Raw genomic sequence first — 17,687 nt, forward strand, 5'->3', positions numbered from 1 at the left:
AACCGCCTTGGCCATGAAATGACGGGAGCTTGGCTTCACTTCACTGTGTGCCTAAAGGTGTGTGTCTCTTTTAAATACCACCCTTCCAGGTGACAAGCCAGGATAAAACCCCGGTGGTGATTCGGAAAGCGATGGCCAAACACAATCTGGACGGCGACCGGCCAGAAGATTATGAACTCATCCAGATCATCTCGGAGGACAGAGGTAACCGAAGTTGGCCACGTGCATTTTTGGGACTCCCCGATTTTATTTATGGCTGCCCCGAAATAATTCTAAGAAGGAATCATTAGCAATAAGCCATCAATAGCAATCAATTGCTATTTATTGTTTTCCCCGAAAATAAGACCCCCTCGGATAATAAGCCCAGTCGGGCTTTTGAACGCATGCGCTAAAATAACCACTCCCCCAAAAATAAGCCCTCCCTGAAAATATTGCAACACAGCAGCAGCCATGAGGTGACCATGTGCATGGCGGAGCATCCGAAATCCATGCGCAGGCCTGGGCTTTTGGCTGTTTTGGGGGCCATTTTCCAGCCTTTTTCGGGCCGTTTGCGGGTCAAAAACTTCCAACTGCCACCTCTGGCAATGTGTGCCCTGCACTTGCCATTATGGGACTCGGGCATGAGTGACCACGAGTAAAGATCATTTCATTTCTCTCTCTCTCTCTCTCTCTCTCTCTCTCTCTCTCTCTCCTCCCTTAGAGCTCAAAATCCCCGACAACGCCAATGTCTTCTATGCCATGAACTCGGCCGCCAATTACGACTTCATGCTCAAGAAGCGGGGTTTCTGCAAAGTTATCAAGATCAAGCATGGCTCCAGCTCCACCCTCCCCAGGGTCAAACAAAAAGGCTTGAAAATCGCCAAGGGCATCTTCTAACCGGGGAGGGAGGAGGCGTGTGGGGGTTCTCCGTGTCCCCCCTCCCTCCCACTGACTCTCCAGGTTGCATTCCTGCTCCCTCCCTGGGCCCTTCTGTCTTAATCCACGCCGGAGTATGTGTGTGTGTGTGCGAGAGAGAGAGAGACGATGACGCCTTTCGTTGGCGTAGCCTCGGATTTTGGCCCCGGAACGTAGGAACGTTGGTGAGATCTTCAAGAAGTTGGTGGCATCTTCTTCTGCAGACTTCTAAGCTTGTGGGATGTGTTGGCAGAAGTTGGTTCTTACCTTTAAAAAGATGCGTATTGCTGGGGTTTTTTTGACCTGCTCCCACTCCGGCCCTGGGAAGGATTTTTAGCCTTTTTCTATTTTTACAAAACCAGAAAAAACAACGACAAAAAATAGAAATCCACCTCTCAAGGTCTAAGGACTTCGCAGCCCGTGGCTTGCCTGAACTTCCCCGTCCACCGTTTCTGCCTTATCTTCTGTTGACCGACCAAGGCGGGTGGCTTCCGAGCGGCAAACTTCTCAAAAGGTTTTCTTCCTTCTCCTTCCACCGTGGACATGCCCCAAGAGCGAGGATGTGGAATCGTTGGGCGGGGGGGGGGAGCGTTTCGTATCTTGCGAAGACTCGCCACGCGTAAGAGGGATCGAGATGCACTTTCGTGGCCCGGGAAAGTGGAATTTCCCACGGGAATTCGAGGCGAGAGAAGGGCAGGTGGCTTCATCGGCTGAAGGTGGCCTTTGGGATGCCAGACCAAGCCTCCAGATAATTAACTTCTCCAGTTTTTTTTTTTAATTATTATTATTATCTGGCTTTTTTATTTTTTTTAAGAAGAACATGCACCAAAGATCTAACAGCACTGGTTATTTTTTTTTCCTGTTATTATTTTTTTTTCAGTCGTCAAACACACTAGGAGTAAAACAAAAACAAAAAAACACTTAACTTTTGTACAGACGCATGTAAATAAAGTTTGTGGACTGGACGAAGAATTGTGGGAGGGGGGGAAACGAGAGGTCTAAAGTGTGAGGCCACCCCTCAGCCTCCCCCTCCCCAATTTAGGCTCCGGACCCGAATGGACAAGTGTTGATTTCAGCCTGACTACGAAGGACTGACGTGCTCAAGAGATATTTTTTCTTTTTGTACAAAAAAAAAAAAAGGGGGCCTCCACGAGACTCAACTCCACTTTTCCCGAGATTTACTAATTCCTTCGATATTTATTGTTTGTAAATAGCCCGGTTGGATTTATACATTTTACTAACCCCCCCACCCCTCCCTCGTCTTAAAAGGTCCGTGAAGTTCCTTTTTTTATTTTCTGTTTTTAAAAAGGCTTTTGTGGGGAGGTGTGGGGGATGTTTAGGTGTGAAAAGGAGGGTGCAAAAAAAAAAAAACCCACCACGGTTTTAACACCTGGGGTTGTCTCCGAGAGATTCTTGGTTTGAGTTGCAAAGAGCTTGGAGGAATTCAGGCAAGCGGGGAGGAGATAGAAAAATACCTCTGTTTTTTTAAAAAAAACAACAACAACAACTCAAATGCATCAAGGCGTGATTAATTCATCCTTTTAAAAACTGCAAAAACAACCACAAAACCCATCGGGCTAAGCCGCTGCCCTGCAAAATGGCTTCTTCCTCAGGCCAGAATTCAGCGCTAGGAGGCAGCGAGGAGGGAAATCTATTTTAACAGAGAGGAAGATGCACGGCTCGCCGCTCGTTCCTGGCGCCTCGAAGCCACGCGGGGAAAACTGAATTTTGCCGTGAAAACAAACCAGCGAGGCTTTTATTGCTTCGAGATCTCTTGACGTTCCTTGCTTCTTGGCAAGCCTCTGGCCCAATTCAAATCTGGAGGCGATGCCCATGCCAAGGGGCCGGCCACCAAAATCTCGCATTTCCAAGCCACGTGCCAAGCATCTGGCTGGACGGCGTCTTCCTCGCGCTGCCAGGATCCCCAAAAGAAGGGATACCCCACCGCTTTGTCTAGCCTGTTTAACAGGAAGATACTTAAAAGAGTTCGGTCCAAGACTCCCTCGAGAAAGAATACAACCCCTAACACCGGTGGGTTCCCCACCACCACTCCACCCACCTTCTGCCTATGAAGGAAAGGATTGTCTTCCTGAAGGCAGAGGGGAAATTCCTCCTTTCCTCCCCTCCCCATATTTTTCCTCCTTCCCAACTTTTCTAGGACCTGATGCTACTAGGAATCCACGCGCCCCGAGAAAACCATTTTTCTAGTCTCGCTTGTTTACGTTTCCCTTTCTCGGGGCGGGTGTGTGTGTCTTTTTTGACCTCCAGCTGCTTGGTTGGGAGGAAGGAAGGGGGCTTAAGGCGTCCTGGAGGTAACCTTCTCTCTGTTGATCAGCCAAGTGAGTGCTTTCTCCAACCACCCACCCCAAATTAGCAAGGGTTGGCCTGCTTTGGGGACCAGACGCCGTGCTGAGATGCTTTTAAGGGGGTATCAGGCTTTATAATTCTTGCCTAAAATACTTTGAGCCTTCCACCAGTCTGGGATTTCAACCGTAGGTTTCCCACAAGAATGGCGTCGGGCCAGAGGTGGGTTGCTCCCGGTTTTACTTCCGCTTCGCGTATGCGCAACTGACGCACACCGTATCCGCGGACACAATTCAATGTAAATTATTCTTCACACATGCGCAGAATAATTTGCAGTAGACTTCGCACGCGCGTACACTACTAACCAACATGCCGGAGAGTGGCAACTGGGGGAATCGTTCGGGGGGGCGTGGCCAGCCTGGGTCGCTGCTGGTTCTGCGACCAAAGCCAAAATACACTACCAATTTGGCCGAAAGGGGAGTGGAGTTTGCAGGAGACAATGACTTCGCTTCATTGGTTCGTGACTCTCCGAGGCTCCTTGCCCAGTTCTGCAGATATTGTCCTGGCAGCTCTCCAAGCCAGAGAAGGTCTGTGACCGTAAATCCTCCCTTGAAAGACTTTGCTGGATGTGAAGGAGCAGAATTCACAGTGAATTAATAAAAGGGGTTTGTTGTCGGGACAAGGAGTTTACTTCATACTCTTGGGAAGCCTCAGTCAGAACAGAGATGCTGGACTTTGGGACTTTCGCAGGCAGAACAAACGGGGAAGATTTCAAGAGCGTGAGATCTGTTTATTGGGTTCTCGTTTCATGTACAAACATCAAGAGACGTAGTTTGGGGTTGCTTGGTTTTTTTTTATTCCTGCTTTGCTGCGATTCGGACATTGGGGAGGTTGCGATAAGCCACGTTCCAGAAGTTGACGTAAGCATCCCGCAGGCCTTGTTTCACCGACTCGTAGTTGATGTTGTGGTTGATATCGAGGTAGAAGGCGTTTTCGTTGTCATAAGGCACCCAGGCGATGGGGACTTGGGACTCTCCTTGGTTGGGGTCACTGGAAGGGAGAGGAAGAAGAAATATTTGATTAGATCCTGTACGCGTCACAGAAAAGAAAATAGCGCCTCCTTCAGACAAAGGTGGGTTCAGGGTCTTCCCAGCAATGTTTTCTAGTTGAGGAGACAACAATGTTGGCTTTTGAAGTTTTTTTTTTTAGGGTACCTGGTGTCAAAAGGAGCCTGGAAAAAACTTCCAAGGGGGACATGAGGGACTTTCTAGAGTCCGTCCGTCCATTGCTAATTTCCCTATTCTTTTTCTATCTAACGATTTATCTATCTATCTATCCATCCATCCATCCATCCACCCATCATTATATCTTATCTATCTCTGTCTATCATTGTCTGTCTGTCTGTCTGTCTGTCTGTCTATCTATCTATCTATCTATCTATCTATCTATCTATCTATCTATCTATCTATTTATCTATCTATCTCCATATTCTTTATATCTTGTTCTTTTCTAACATCTCTCTCCCTCCTCTTTATAGTTTTATCTTTTCTGTCTGTCTCTCTGTCTTTATCTATCTACCTACCTACCTACCTACCTACCTATCTACATCTCTATATTTTGATCTTTTTTCTCTTATCTTTCTAACCATATCTTCTCTATATTTTTATCTTTATTTATTTTCTATCTTATCTCTGTTTCTTTCTATCTGTCTGTCTATCTCCACATTCTCTGCATCTTGATCTTCCTTTTCTAACCCCTCTCTCTCTTTATTTTTTTATCTTTTCTGTCACTCTGTCTATTTATCATTCACCATATCTATCTATCTATCTATCTATCTATCTATCTATCTATCTATCTATCTATCTATCTATCATCTATCTATCAATCATCTATCATCTATCTATCATCTATCTATTTTAACTGTCTATATGATGTAAATTGTTTACCTCCTCCGAGTCCGAGTCCGTGTTTGTGTATCTGTATGTATGTTCTGTATGTACGCCTATGTGTTTTATATATTTTCTATGTTTTATATGCCCCATTGTACGCCGCCCCGAGTCCTACTTGGAAAGGGAGCGGCTAATAAATTCAAACTTATTATTATTATTATTATTATCTATCATCTATCAATCAATCATCTATCTATCTATCTATCTATCTATCTATCTATCTATCTATCTATCATCTATCATCTATCTATCAATCATCTATCATCTATCTATCATCTATCAATCAATCATCTATCAATCAATCATCTATCTATCATCTATCTATCTATCTATCTATCTATCTATCTATCATCTATCTATCTATCTATCAATCATCTATCTATCATCTATCATCTATCTATCATCTATCTATCTATCTATCTATCTATCATCTATCTTAACATCTATTATATTTAACAACTACAATAAAGCATTAAAAGCATTTAAAAATTATGTAACGCTTAAAAGAGGAACGTTAAAAATGATTTAAAAGGCGGGGGAGCGAAGGCTTTCAGGGCACTAACCAGCCCCATGGTTGCGTGCTCCACCCTGCACCCCAATTTCTCACCCAGTTCTGGCGAAGTTGGTCCAATAAGCAATCATGGCTTTGGAGAGCGTCCTATGCCGGGACCTGTAACCCAAGGGCGTGGCAAACGGTTTGCCGAAGACGTACTGAATGTCATCGGCATGATCCGCCCCTACCCAGCCGGGGTAGACGGGCATCCGCGAGGGCTCGGAGAAGAGATAGCTGTAGGTCTTGGCAGTTCTGGAAATAAACCAAGAGGAAAGATGGGAGGGTAAGATAGTAAGAACGATCACAGCTCGACTTAACGACCACGAGGGAGCCCTTCGTCTGGCAACTCTGCGCATGCGCACACTGGGAACAGGCTCCAGCTGTTCTTCTGCCCCACTGATGTCTGACTCCAAAGGCAGCTGATAACTCTCAGATGACCCTGGCCCCCCTCTCTGCTTCTGACACAGAGCCCTCATTCGCGCCTTCCCCAGACTCCAGGACCGGCCCACGTTCCTCCGCAACCTCCTCACTGTCTGCCAGCTCCGCAGGCCGCTGGTGCAGCCACAACAGGGGTTGGACTAGAAGACCTCCAAGGTCCCTTCTGGACCGACGATTCTATGAGAGCCCCAGCCGTCAGCCAGACACGCCCCACCCCAGCGAGGGACCCCTCCAAATCCTTCGTCAACTCACGTGGCGTTTTTTTGATGCAGCTGAAGTGCTTGCTGGGTGGGAACCAGGAAGATATAGTCGGTCTCCAGATCCACCACTGTCCTCTTCATGACCTCTTGGTCTTCCGTGTTACTCCACATCTGTGTGTAAACGGCATAGGCCGCATCAGCTCCTGCGGCGCCCTTCTCTACCGTCAATCCCTGAATTAATCGGTAGACGTTTTCCCTAAAAAAAAGAAAATGAAATGGTTTCAGCATCACGTTTCTATCCCATTTTAAGAACAATTGTTCTCACTGTCAGGAAATTCCACCTTAGTCCTAGGTTGCTTCTCTCCTTGGTTAGCGTCCATCCGTTGCTTCTTGTCCTGCCGTCAGTTGTTTTGGAGATTACGTCCCTCTCTCCCATCCCAGGCCAATGGTTGTTCCAGTCTATTTTTGAAAACCTCCAGTGTTTCTATCTACTTGTGTTTTTAATTCTTGGATAGCAATAGGAATAGCCCTTAGGCTTCTATACCGCTTCGTAGTACTTTTCCAGCCCTCTTTAAGCGGTTTACAGAGTCAGCCTCTTGCTCCCAACAATCTGGGTTAGGGTTAGGGTTTGACCCACCTCGGAAAGATGGAAGGCTGATAAGTCAACCTTGAGCCCGGTGAGATTCGAACTGCCAAATTCAGCTAGCAGTCAGCTGAAGTAGCCTGCAGTACTGCACTCTAACCACTGGGCCACTTCGGCACATTCTAATCACTGCATACCATGGATGGGATGGAAGGAAGGAAAGTAAGTAAGTAAAGAAGGAAGGAAGGAAGAGAAAGAAAGAAAAGAAGAAAAGGAAGGGAAGGAAGGAAGAGAAAGAAAAGGAAGGAAGGAAGGAAGGAAGGAAGGAAGGAAGGAAGGAAGGAAGGAAGGAAGGAATGAATTTTGGTCTTATGGCTGTCTGATCTTTTCTTTAAAACCTCCAGTGACTTAAAAAAAAAACCAACTTCTGGTGGCAAGTTGTTCCACTGATTAATGGTTCTCAACTGTCAGGAAATTTCTCCTTAGTTCTAGGCTGGATCTCTCTTGAATGATCTTCTACCCATTATTTCTCGTCCTGCCCTCTGATGCTTTGTAGGATCGGTCTATCCCCTCTTCTATGCGACTTCAAGGTCCCTTCCAGTTCTGTTCTGATGAATGCTCCAATGGAACAGAAGTTGCCTCCAGAGGTTGTGGGTGGGATCTCCATCACTGGAGGTTTTCAAGAAGGGACTGGACTTCCATCTGTCCAAAATGGTGTACAGTCTCCTGCCTGAGCAAGGAGTCAGACTAGAAGACCTCCAAGGTCCCTTCCCTTATTCTGATCAATAGCCCAGGCAAGATATTATCCCATTTTTTCAGGATTATAATTTGCAGAAACCTTGCCCTTCCCAGCATAAATATATACCTTCCCCTTTTGATAGCAAATCTAAGCACAACGTAGCCTTAGTTGAAGGACCGGAAGACAAAAGGCAGCAGGCCATCCCAGCTGAACATCTCCAGATGTTCCACCAGCCTTCCTCCCCTCCCCAGTGCCCAGCATCTATTCGCCTGCCCTCCTTACGGGGTGATCTTCGCCAGGGGGCGGTTGATGGCCGGCATGTCGATGCCGGCAAAGAAATGTCCGTCCATATCGTTGACTCCGAGCAGGTAGTCCACCTCCGCCGCGTTGGCAAAGAGGTTCTTCGGGTGATCGGGGATGAAGTCTCCATCCACCACCGGGGAGAAAGCCAGATAATGGACCAAGGGGTCTGCAGGGGAAGAAGAAGACAGCCAACAAATTCCCATCCGTTGGGAGAGAAAGCAGGAGGGAGGGCATCTCGGGAGGACAAGTGCCCAGCGAGATGGGACAAGATGTCGTCATCACTATCGAAAGCATCGCCGGAGGGAAGGCCTGGCAGGCCACCTTGCCCTCTGAAGATGCCGGGCAAAGTTGCAGGGAAAACCCAGGAAAAGGAGCCGAGGTGATGCAGTGGTCAGAGTGCAGTACTGCAGGGACTTCTGCTGACTGCCAGCTGCCTGCAATTTGGCAGTTCAAATCTCACTAGGCTCAAGGTTAACTCAGCCTTCTGTCCTCCCGAGGTGGGTAAAATGAGGACCCAGATGGTTGGGGACAAGAGGCTGACTCTGTAAACCGCTTAGAAAGGGCTGTAAAGCGGTATATAAGTCTAAGTGCTACTGCTAGTCCTCTATATCTCTATCTATCCATCTCTCTATCGTCCGTCCATCCATCCATATCTATCTATCATCTATCTATCTATCTATCTATCTATCTATCTATCTATCTATCTATCTATCTATCTATCTATCTATCTATCTATCTATCTATCATCTGCCACAGTGGCCCAGTGGTTAGAGGGCAGCACTGCAAGCTACTTCTGCTGCCTGCCGGCTGCCTGCAATTTGGCAGTTCAAATCTCACCAGGGTCAAGGTTGACTCAGCCTTCCATCCTTCCGAGGTGGGTCAAATGAGGACCCAGATTGTTGGGGGCAAAAGGCTGGCTCTGTAAACTGCTTAGAGAGGGCTGTAAAGTGGTATATAAGTCTTAGTGCTAGTGCTTTATCTATCTATCTATCCATCCATCCATCTATCCATCCATCCATCCATCTATCTATCAACTGCCATGGTGGCTCAGTGGTTAGAGTGCAGCACTGCAGGCTAATTCTGCTGACTGCCAAACTGGAATTTGGCGGTTCGAATCTCACCAGGCTCAAGGTTGACTCAGCCTCTCATCCTTCCGAGATGGGTAAAATGAGGCCCAGATTGTTGGGGGGTGAAAGGCTGACTCTGTAAACTGCTTAGAAAGGGCTGTAAAGCACTATGAAGCAGTATATAAGTGCTAAGTGCTATTGCTAAATCTGTGGCTATAGACTGGGGCTCTTCAACTTGGCCAATGTTAAGACTTGTGGACTTCAACTCCCAGCATTCCCCAGCCAGCCGTGCCTCACTGAGCACCGAGTATCCCTCATTTCATTCTCCCCCCCCCCCCCTCGCCCGGACATTCTTTCCCACTCCGTCTTACAGCGCAAGTTGGCGACTTCCAGATGATAAGCGAGGGTCAGCGTCTTCGGATCGGTAATTCGGAGGCAGTTGGCCATCACGGTGGTATTGTCCGTCGGACAGCCCACTTTCTGCGCCGTCTGCAAGGCGGAAGCTGTATTTATTTGGCTGCCGGAGGGACTGATCCTCGACTTACAACGGTTCATTTAGCGATCGAGGTTACAATGGCACCAGGGGAAAAAGAAGGGACTCGGGACCATGTTTGACACAACTGTCGCGGCGTCCCCATTCGAAGCCGATCGAAAAATTCAGACAACCAACTCACATTTATGTCTGTTCGCAGTGTCCCGGTGTGTGTGTGTGTGTGTGTGTGTGTGTGTGTGATTGGCATGATTCCCCTTTTGCGACCTTCCGATGAGGAAAATCAATGGGGAATCTTTAAGGGCAGCTCAATGTGCAAGATGTATCGCAGCATTCCAGGTGACCTTGAGTAAGGCCTCCTGGTCCAGGAACAAATGCAAGATGCACCAGGACAAAGTCTCTTCCAAGACACAGCTCCAATCTGCTATTCTACCAGGACCATGTTTCTTTTTATATATATATATAAAAAAACTTTTTTTTTATTTTTGAATAAACACAAACAAAACACAACCCCCCTCCCCACAGAACCATCTTCCATTACAAATTGTAGAAAGTGTGTTAATTGGTTGCAAAAAACTTTCGTGCATCCCTTCCAGAGTCCTCACCTACAATTCATATCAAGTTATATATTTTAAATTAAATATATATGTGTGTGTGTGTGTGTGTGTTGTATTTGTGCTGATAAATAAATAGGATGGTCTCCTGGAGTGAGCCGAAAGACAGAAAAGGGAAGCAGTGTGTTCCCTCCCATATTTGGGCATACCAGGGGTTGTGACACAATACACACACACACACACACACACACACACACACACATATTACTATCATCATACCTCAACCTTCATTTGGCTATAATTGCTTTTTACATCCTTTTATATAAAATATTCCAAAATTTAAAGAAAAACCACATAATGGCATTCGGTTAACTCTTTCCATTATCATCCGGTAACATGACATCTTTATGACATGTTCTAAATTTTTAAAAAAATTGATCATATTTAATAACAAAGTTTCTAGGCCTCCCTTCTTAATCACTGCTTACAATTTATACCCAATTTCCTTTTATCAAACCAGGACAAAGGGTCTTCCAAGGCACAGCTCCAATCTGCTATTCCATCAGGACCACTGAGTCTCTAGGAGGACCTCGAATGTGCGCCAGCTCCGTCAAGGGACTGTCCAACCCTACCCAAAACTAACTAGGGAAGATCTCCCAATCTAGGTGGCCCCACAATCCATAACCATCTGCATGCCTCCATTTGGGGTGGGGGAGATTTCAAGGGGCAGGAGCAACTCTTGACTAAGGAACATCTCAGCTTTCATCTGTATTGGGCCAACGGTGGTCTCTAGGACCAGTTTTTGAAGATCACACAGAGGACTGCTGTCCCACTCCCGCCTTCTAGCTTCTAGCTTCTCCAATCCACTTTTGCGAGGGGAACATGGACAGAACCTTAGGAAAATCCCACCAGCATCTCAGGTAGTTTCAAAGCGAGACATAGAAGGAGGGAATCCCCAAGAATATAACGTGTAGGTTCTACTTTACCTTGATAGCCCAGAATAGGGGGTCTTTTTGGATGGCCCAAGGGCATAGAGCGACTCCACTCTGGCTGATGGCCCGTTTAATCAAACCTTTGCTGTAGGGTGACAGGGTCTACATGCAGGAAACAGAGAAAGCTTTGATTTCAATTTTAGCAGAGCTGGAATTCCAAAGAACACGAATTCCAAAGAAATCTGGCGGGGAATGCTGGAGAAATAAACCTAACTAGGAGAATATTTGTAGCTCAGGGTTGAGATGAGGGCGTCCTTGGTGCTGTCCGAGCTTGCGCTAGCACTGATGATGTTACCTAGTTGGGTCATGAAACGTCTGCAAGAAAACCACCAAGTTCAGAGCTTCAAGTGTTTCCTATTTTTCTACTGGCATTTTTTATGTGCTTTTAAACTGCTCGGTTGGCAGAAGCTGGGACAAGTCACGGGAGCTCACTCCGTTACGCGGGGCTAGGGATTCGAACCGCCGACCTTTCCGATCAACAAGCTGCGCGTCTTAGCCACCTGAGCCACCACGTCCCATAAAGCAAGATTCGGATTATGCAAATGATGGTTTGCTTTGGGGGGATTTAGCAGGCCAAGTGAAACCCAGTGACAATGAAACAAGCATCTTTTTGATGTCTTCAAAGTTGGCCCTATTTATCTTGGGTCTTCATCCCACATTTTCAAAAGAGTCCTTAGAAATGCCCGCCACTAGGCAGCCGAGAGTCTTCCAACATCCTCACCTGTATGGAGACGCTGACAGCGCCAGCAGATTCCCCGAAGAGTGTGATGTTGTCTGGGTCTCCCCCGAAATGTTTGATGTTTCTCTTGACCCAAGCGATAGCCATGTGTTGATCTTTGAGGCCATAATTGCCTAGAAGGAGGAGGAGGAGGAGGAGAAGGAGAAGGAAAAGAAGAAGAAGAAGGAAGAGAAGGAGAAGAAGATGAAGAAGGAAGAGAAGGAAAAGAAGGAGAAGGAAGAAGGAGAAGAAGATGATGATGATGATGAAGAAGAAGAAGAAGAAGAAGAAGAAGAAGAAGAAGAAGAAGAAGAAGAAGAAGAAGAAAGAGAAGGAAGAGGAGGAGGAGGAGGGGAAGGGGAGGGAGAAGAAATAATGAAGCATTAAGCAACCGCTATTCTCTCTCTCTTATGAAATTATTCATGCATTATTATTAATCCAGGAAAAGAGAGAGCTGGTTTGGTGTAGTGGTGAAGGCACTAGGGTAGAAACCAGGCGATTGGAAGTTCTAGTCCTACCTTAGATATGGAAACTGATTGGGTGACTTTGGTCTAAACATCAGAACATGGGGAGCTCTAGTCCTACCTTAGGCATGGAAACTGGGTGACTTTGGGCCTATCCCTCTCTCAATTAAGGAGCAGGCATGGGCCAGCTCTTCTCAAAAATCTACCCCCCACCAAAACTGCAGGATATTTTCTACGTAACTTGCCAGGAGTCACGATGGATTGACGGAGAAATAAATGGAAACCTTGCTACTGAAAGCAAGTAATTGAGAGTAATTGAAAACTAAAATAATAACGCACAATCGTGGTAAGATCTTAGTCTTTCAGCGGATGGAGAAGAGCAAGATTCTCCAAGAGTTGAACTTACCTGGAAGAGCTGCATCTCCAGTACTTAGGAAACCCAACGGCCCGAGCCGATAGTTGAAAGTCACTACGATCACCTTCCCGCGGCTGGCGATTTCCTCCCCGTCGTACAAATAATTGCTCAGGAAGTTGGCCCCCTGACCGCTTCCCCAGACGAAGCCCCCTCCGTAAATCCAGATCATCACTGGCAAGTTGGTGGAGACTGAAGCACAAGGAGAGATGGCAAAGCAAAGAGACGTGTGAAGCCGACAAAGTTTGGACTCCGCCCGATTGTCCAGATCAATCAATCAGAATAGAGCTGGAAGGGACCTCGGAGGTCTTCTAGTCCAACCCCCTCTGCTCAAGCAGGAGACCTTAGATCAGATCAACCTGTTGAACTTCAGCAGACCAGGAAATGCAGTGGGCTACTTGTCTTTGAAGACAAGCCCTCTCTTCAAATGTTGACCGGACGTCATGTCAAGTAATCTTTCTCTCATTAGATATCCGATGGATGTGAATTTAGGATTTGGCACATAAGCCAATGAACATGTTTGTCTATGGAGATTCTCAATCATCCAGCTTGTCCCAAAGGTGCTTTTCCAAAAGACAATTGGACTTTATTGGGGGTTTTTTTCCTCTTGAAACATTTCACTTCTCATCCAAGAAGCCTCTTCAGTTCTGAAGAAGCTTCTTGGATGAGAAGCAAAACGATTTGAAGGAGAAAAAAAAACACCAAGGAAGTCTATTTGCCTTTTGGAAAAGCACGTTAAAAAAAAAAATGAGCATGTTGATAGATTACACCGATCTAGTTTGCATTCCCTGAAACAAAATTCCAGTGAAGGTTTCTCACAACCTTCTTTTTTTCACCCCAGTTTGTAGCTGGTTTTAGGTTTTCCAAACTTGAAAGTCCGTGGAGATCCAGGCATAGCCTAGTTTTCAAAAACAAGACCTTGCTAACTCATTTCCTGGAAAGGCAGCGGCCAAAGAAGGAGTAAAAATTACAAAACTTATGGGCAAATTCTAAATTCTAGCATAACCTGTCAGAGTAGAAAAATCAAATCCCGAAAGCACACACAGATAACGGATTCAGCTGGATTCATGGACTTCTTTGTACACATAAGAACAGATGAATAAATGTACAATACCATTAGTAGATTCTTCCAATGTGATAGAAATTATAAACAACACAAGCAGGAGAGAACAGTTAAGTTTCATTTCAGAGTTCAGAGCAGACGGAGTTGTTTCAGTTTCGATTCTGAGACCCGTTTAAGCTCTCATTGGCTGACTTAGTTGCTAGGCCTATTCATTGGCTGACTTTGTTACCATGTCTCTCCCATCCATGAATATTCCAACATAACCTTACCCTGTTTCTTCCCTTGAGGGACCCAGATGTTTAGATACAGGCAATCTTCAGAGCCACGCACATCTGTCTGGGTGAGGGTGGACTGCATGCAACGTTTCTTGTATTCGTTAGCCTGAAGTGTGCCTGGGCGACAAAAAACACCACAGAATTGGTTGTGTATCCCTTAAGGCCAAGTATGCTTTGTGGGCGATCTCAAAACTCCAATCTATAACTACCTCCCACATCAACACAGTTCTTAGAGTCGTAAAACTGGACACATGAGGTCTCTACTCGTATGTTTAACTCTTGGATACCAATGCCGACAGAATCCCAGAATGGGAAGGGACTTTGGAGATCTTCTAGTCCAACCTCCTGCTCAAGCAGGAGACCCTATGCCATTCTTGGACAAATGGTTGTGTAATCCCTTCTTAAAAACCTCCAGTAGGCAAGTTGTTCTCATCGCCAGGAAAGTTCTGCTTAGTTCTAGGTTGCTTCTTTCCTTGATTAGTTTCCATCTGTTGCTTCTTGTCCTGCCCTCGGGTGCTTTGGAGGACAGCTTGACTCCCTCTTCTTTGGGGTAGCCCTTCAAATATTGGAAGACTGCTCTCACGTCACCCCTGGTCCTTCTTTTTCATTAAACATCCCCAATTCCTGCAACCGTACTTCATATGCTTTAGTAGATGTTTAGCACACCCTTAATCATCTTTCTTTTATCTTCTCTGCCCTCTTTCTCTAGTCTTTTTAATAATATGGTATATATATATATTTATAATATGGTGATCAATATTGGCCTTACTAAGGCTTCATAAAGCAGTACTAACACTTCGCCTGATCTTGATTCTGTCCTTCTTGTTAATGCAGCTTGGGATTGCATTGGCTTTTTTGGCTGCCACCGCACACTCTTGGCTCATCTTTAAGTGATTGTCTACTAGGACTCTAGGTAGTAGAGTAGACTCTACAAGGTCTACTAAGATCCCTCTCGGAATTGCTACTATGGAGTCCTACTTAGACCCTATTGTTCACACTCAATGACCTTGTCCCTAATCCTGATTCTAGAGGACAGAAGGAAACGCAGAATGATTTCTCAAATGCACGGTTTTGTAATAGATCCACACACACACGCGTCATCCACAACTTTCTAGTCCTTAAGGAATGCAGAAGGATGCCTTGGAAAGGCCCTGGAAAAAACCCCAATGAGTTGCGAAATGTGTGTTTCTTTTTCCACCTTGTTCCCCAAATTTAACAACCCTGGAAGCTCACTTTCTGTTGTTGTTAGTTGTGAAGACTTGTCCGACCCATCGCGACCCCATGGACAATGTTTCTCCAGGCCTTCCTGTTCTTCTGCCATCACTCCCCCCCCCCACAATTAAACCAAACCTGGATAAAGGATGCTAAATCGCCCAGCCCGATGTAGGCTTGTGCAACATGCTGTCAGGCCTACAGCCATCTTTTCTTTTGGATCTTTGGCCTGTCGCACTTTCTATTATTCCACCGTGCATTTTCTATTGTGGGAAAATGAGAGGGGAGCTGGGTGATATGTAGCCATAATAACATTCTTTCTAGAAAGCCAAGGTCATCCTTTGTCTCTACACCTGAGCGGATGTGGATGGGTGGAAGCTGCCAGCATGGCAGTGGAAGATTGGACCACATGATGGACGTGGGTGTGGGAAGCAAGTTTTTGAACTGGGTGGGGAAAACCGGGAAGCTTTCAGATTCTGATTTAATTCTGGATTCTATTTGGAACCCTGACACATGCTGACATTCATCCAAATGGAAGAGACACCTAAACCGTTTAGGTCAAGAAAGAAATGTCAGTCTTTTTATTCAAGACGTCCAAGTGACTTCCTATAGTGCAATTGTTATCGGTTAAAAGCAGAAGTTAATTCAATTTAAGGCACCTTTTCCATCCTACCTGGCCAGCCAGGGTGAGGCTGGGGGTCTTCCAAAGTCTTGGTGGGGGCAGCAAAAGGGATTCCTTTGAAGGTATCCATATAATCTCCAAAAAGGCCCAGTTTTTTGTTGACGCCTTCCACAAACCCACCTTCGGTGTATACTATGCCCAGCTACGCACATGTCACAAAAGGGAAGAAGTATGTGTTAGCTCTTGTATCAAGAAAGACAGAACAGACTAACGGAGTTGGAAGGGACTCTGTAGGTCATCTAGTCCAACCCTCCGCTCAAGCAGGAGACCCCACACCATTCTTCAGTCTTTTCTGAAAAGCTTCCAGTGATGGATGAAGCTGCCAAAACCTCTGAAGGCAACTTCTGTTCCATGGGTTGATTGTTCTCTCTGTCAGAAAATTCCTCCTTATTTCCACGTTGAATCTCTCCTTGATCCATTTCCATCCATTGTTCCTTGTCTGGCCTTCAGGGGCTTTGGGAAATAGCTTGTCCCCCTCTTCTCTGTGGCAGCTCTTCAAATATTGGAAGACTGCTATTATGTCTCTGCTAGTTCTTTATTTTCTCTAGCCTGGCCATACCCAAATCCCGAAACTCTTTTTCATATAGCCTCCAGTTCTCTAATTGCCTTTGTTGCTCTTCTCTGCACTTTTTCTAGAGTCTCAATATATTTTTTATACTGTGGTGATCAAAACTGGGTGCAGTCTAGGTGCACCCAGTTTATAGAGCAGTATTAGAATATGGAATGAATAGAATAGGAGAATAGAATAGAATAGAATAGAGAATAGAATAGAATAGAAAATAGAATAGAATAGAACAGAAAATAGAATAGAGAATAGAATAGAAAATAGAAGAGAATAGAATAGAGAATAGAATAGAGAATAGAATAGAATGTAATGGAAAATAGAACAGAATAGAGAATAGGATAGAATAGGAAATAGGATGGAATAGAATAGAAAATAGAATATAGAATAGAATAGAAAGAATAGAAAATAGAATAGAGAATAGAAAATAGAATTGAGAATAGAATAGAAAATAGAATAGAATAGAATGGAAAATAGTGTAGAATATAGAATAGAAAATAGAATGGGATAGAATAGAAAATAGAATAGAGAATAGAATGGAATGGAAAATAGAATAGAGAATAGAATAGAAAATAGGATGGAATAGAATAGAAAATAGAATAGAAAATAGAATAGAAAATAGAATAGAGAATAGAATAGAACAGAAAATAGAAAATAGAATAGAAAATAGGATGGAATAGAATAGAAAATAGAACAGAAAATAGAATAGAATAGAATGGAAAATAGAATAGAATAGAAAATAGAACAGAATTGAAAATAGAATAGAATAGAATATAGAATAGAATAACAGAGTTGGAAGGGACCTTGGAGGTCTTCAACCCCCTGCTTAGGCAGGAAACCCATCCTGCACGACCACTTCAGCCCAATGATCACCCAACCCTCTTCTTAAACACTCCCAGTGTTGGTGAACTGTTGGCGAAATGAACCGTTGTCACTCAAGGACTACCTCTACGCCCCTCCGTTAGCTGAAAGTTACCTTGGCAGCGCCTGCTGCCTCCAGGCAGAAGAGGACAGCCAAGCCCAGAACAGCCCAGGGATTCATGGTGACCTCCAAATGGGCTTCTACATTCCAGACGGGTGGCTTTTATAGCTTAGGTTCAGCCCGATTATCTGTGGCCACTCAAGGGCACCCGTGTCGCGGCCACAGCTGGAAATCTGATGGACCGGTTGCCTTGCCTCCTCGCCAAGTTTTGCAGGGAAATATCCAAGAAAAATCCAACAAGTGGAAAAAAC

General features: G+C 45.2%; 2 protein-coding genes across 5 annotated transcripts in view; one reads left to right on the forward strand and one right to left on the reverse strand.

The window, feature by feature from the left end:
* The window catches only part of RALGDS (ral guanine nucleotide dissociation stimulator), a 66,848-nt gene extending 64,801 nt beyond the window's left edge, over nucleotides 1-2,047 (forward strand). For all 4 annotated transcript variants that reach the window (XM_081967239.1, XM_081967238.1, XM_081967236.1 and 1 more), the window contains exons 17-18: nucleotides 90-204; nucleotides 701-2,047. In XM_081967239.1, the coding sequence (XP_081823365.1) occupies nucleotides 90-204; nucleotides 701-876 (291 nt within the window). In that variant the 3' untranslated portion in view covers nucleotides 877-2,047. The remainder of the gene's footprint in view (nucleotides 1-89; nucleotides 205-700) is intronic.
* A 1,920-nt stretch (nucleotides 2,048-3,967) lies between these two features.
* Nucleotides 3,968-17,590, reverse strand: CEL (carboxyl ester lipase). Its single transcript, XM_081967271.1, has 11 exons — nucleotides 17,431-17,590; nucleotides 15,884-16,034; nucleotides 13,993-14,115; nucleotides 12,655-12,852; nucleotides 11,788-11,918; nucleotides 11,061-11,168; nucleotides 9,402-9,519; nucleotides 7,943-8,129; nucleotides 6,391-6,594; nucleotides 5,755-5,952; nucleotides 3,968-4,248 (listed from the first exon to the last, which is right to left on the reverse strand). The coding sequence occupies exons 1-11, from the start codon at nucleotides 17,494-17,496 to the stop codon at nucleotides 4,053-4,055; spliced, it is 1,680 nt and encodes a 559-aa protein (XP_081823397.1). The 5' UTR covers nucleotides 17,497-17,590; the 3' UTR covers nucleotides 3,968-4,052.
* Between the last annotated feature and the right edge of the window lie 97 nt (nucleotides 17,591-17,687).

This window comes from Natrix helvetica, assembly GCF_964273705.1.
Source record: "Natrix helvetica genome assembly, chromosome: 15".
Taxonomy (NCBI): domain Eukaryota; kingdom Metazoa; phylum Chordata; class Lepidosauria; order Squamata; family Natricidae; genus Natrix; species Natrix helvetica.

Bases quoted from the DNA above. Each gene is read 5' to 3' on its own strand.
- CEL (XM_081967271.1), bottom strand. From the start codon at position 17,496: ATGAATCCCTGGGCTGTTCTGGGCTTGGCTGTCCTCTTCTGCCTGGAG. The intron at 12,853-13,992 runs GTAAGGTTATGT...CTTGTGCTTCAG, and splicing joins CCCTCAAGGGAAGAAACAGG to TCTCCACCAACTTGCCAGTG. The intron at 5,953-6,390 runs GTGAGTTGACGA...GTTTATTTCCAG, and splicing joins CTGCATCAAAAAAACGCCAC to AACTGCCAAGACCTACAGCT.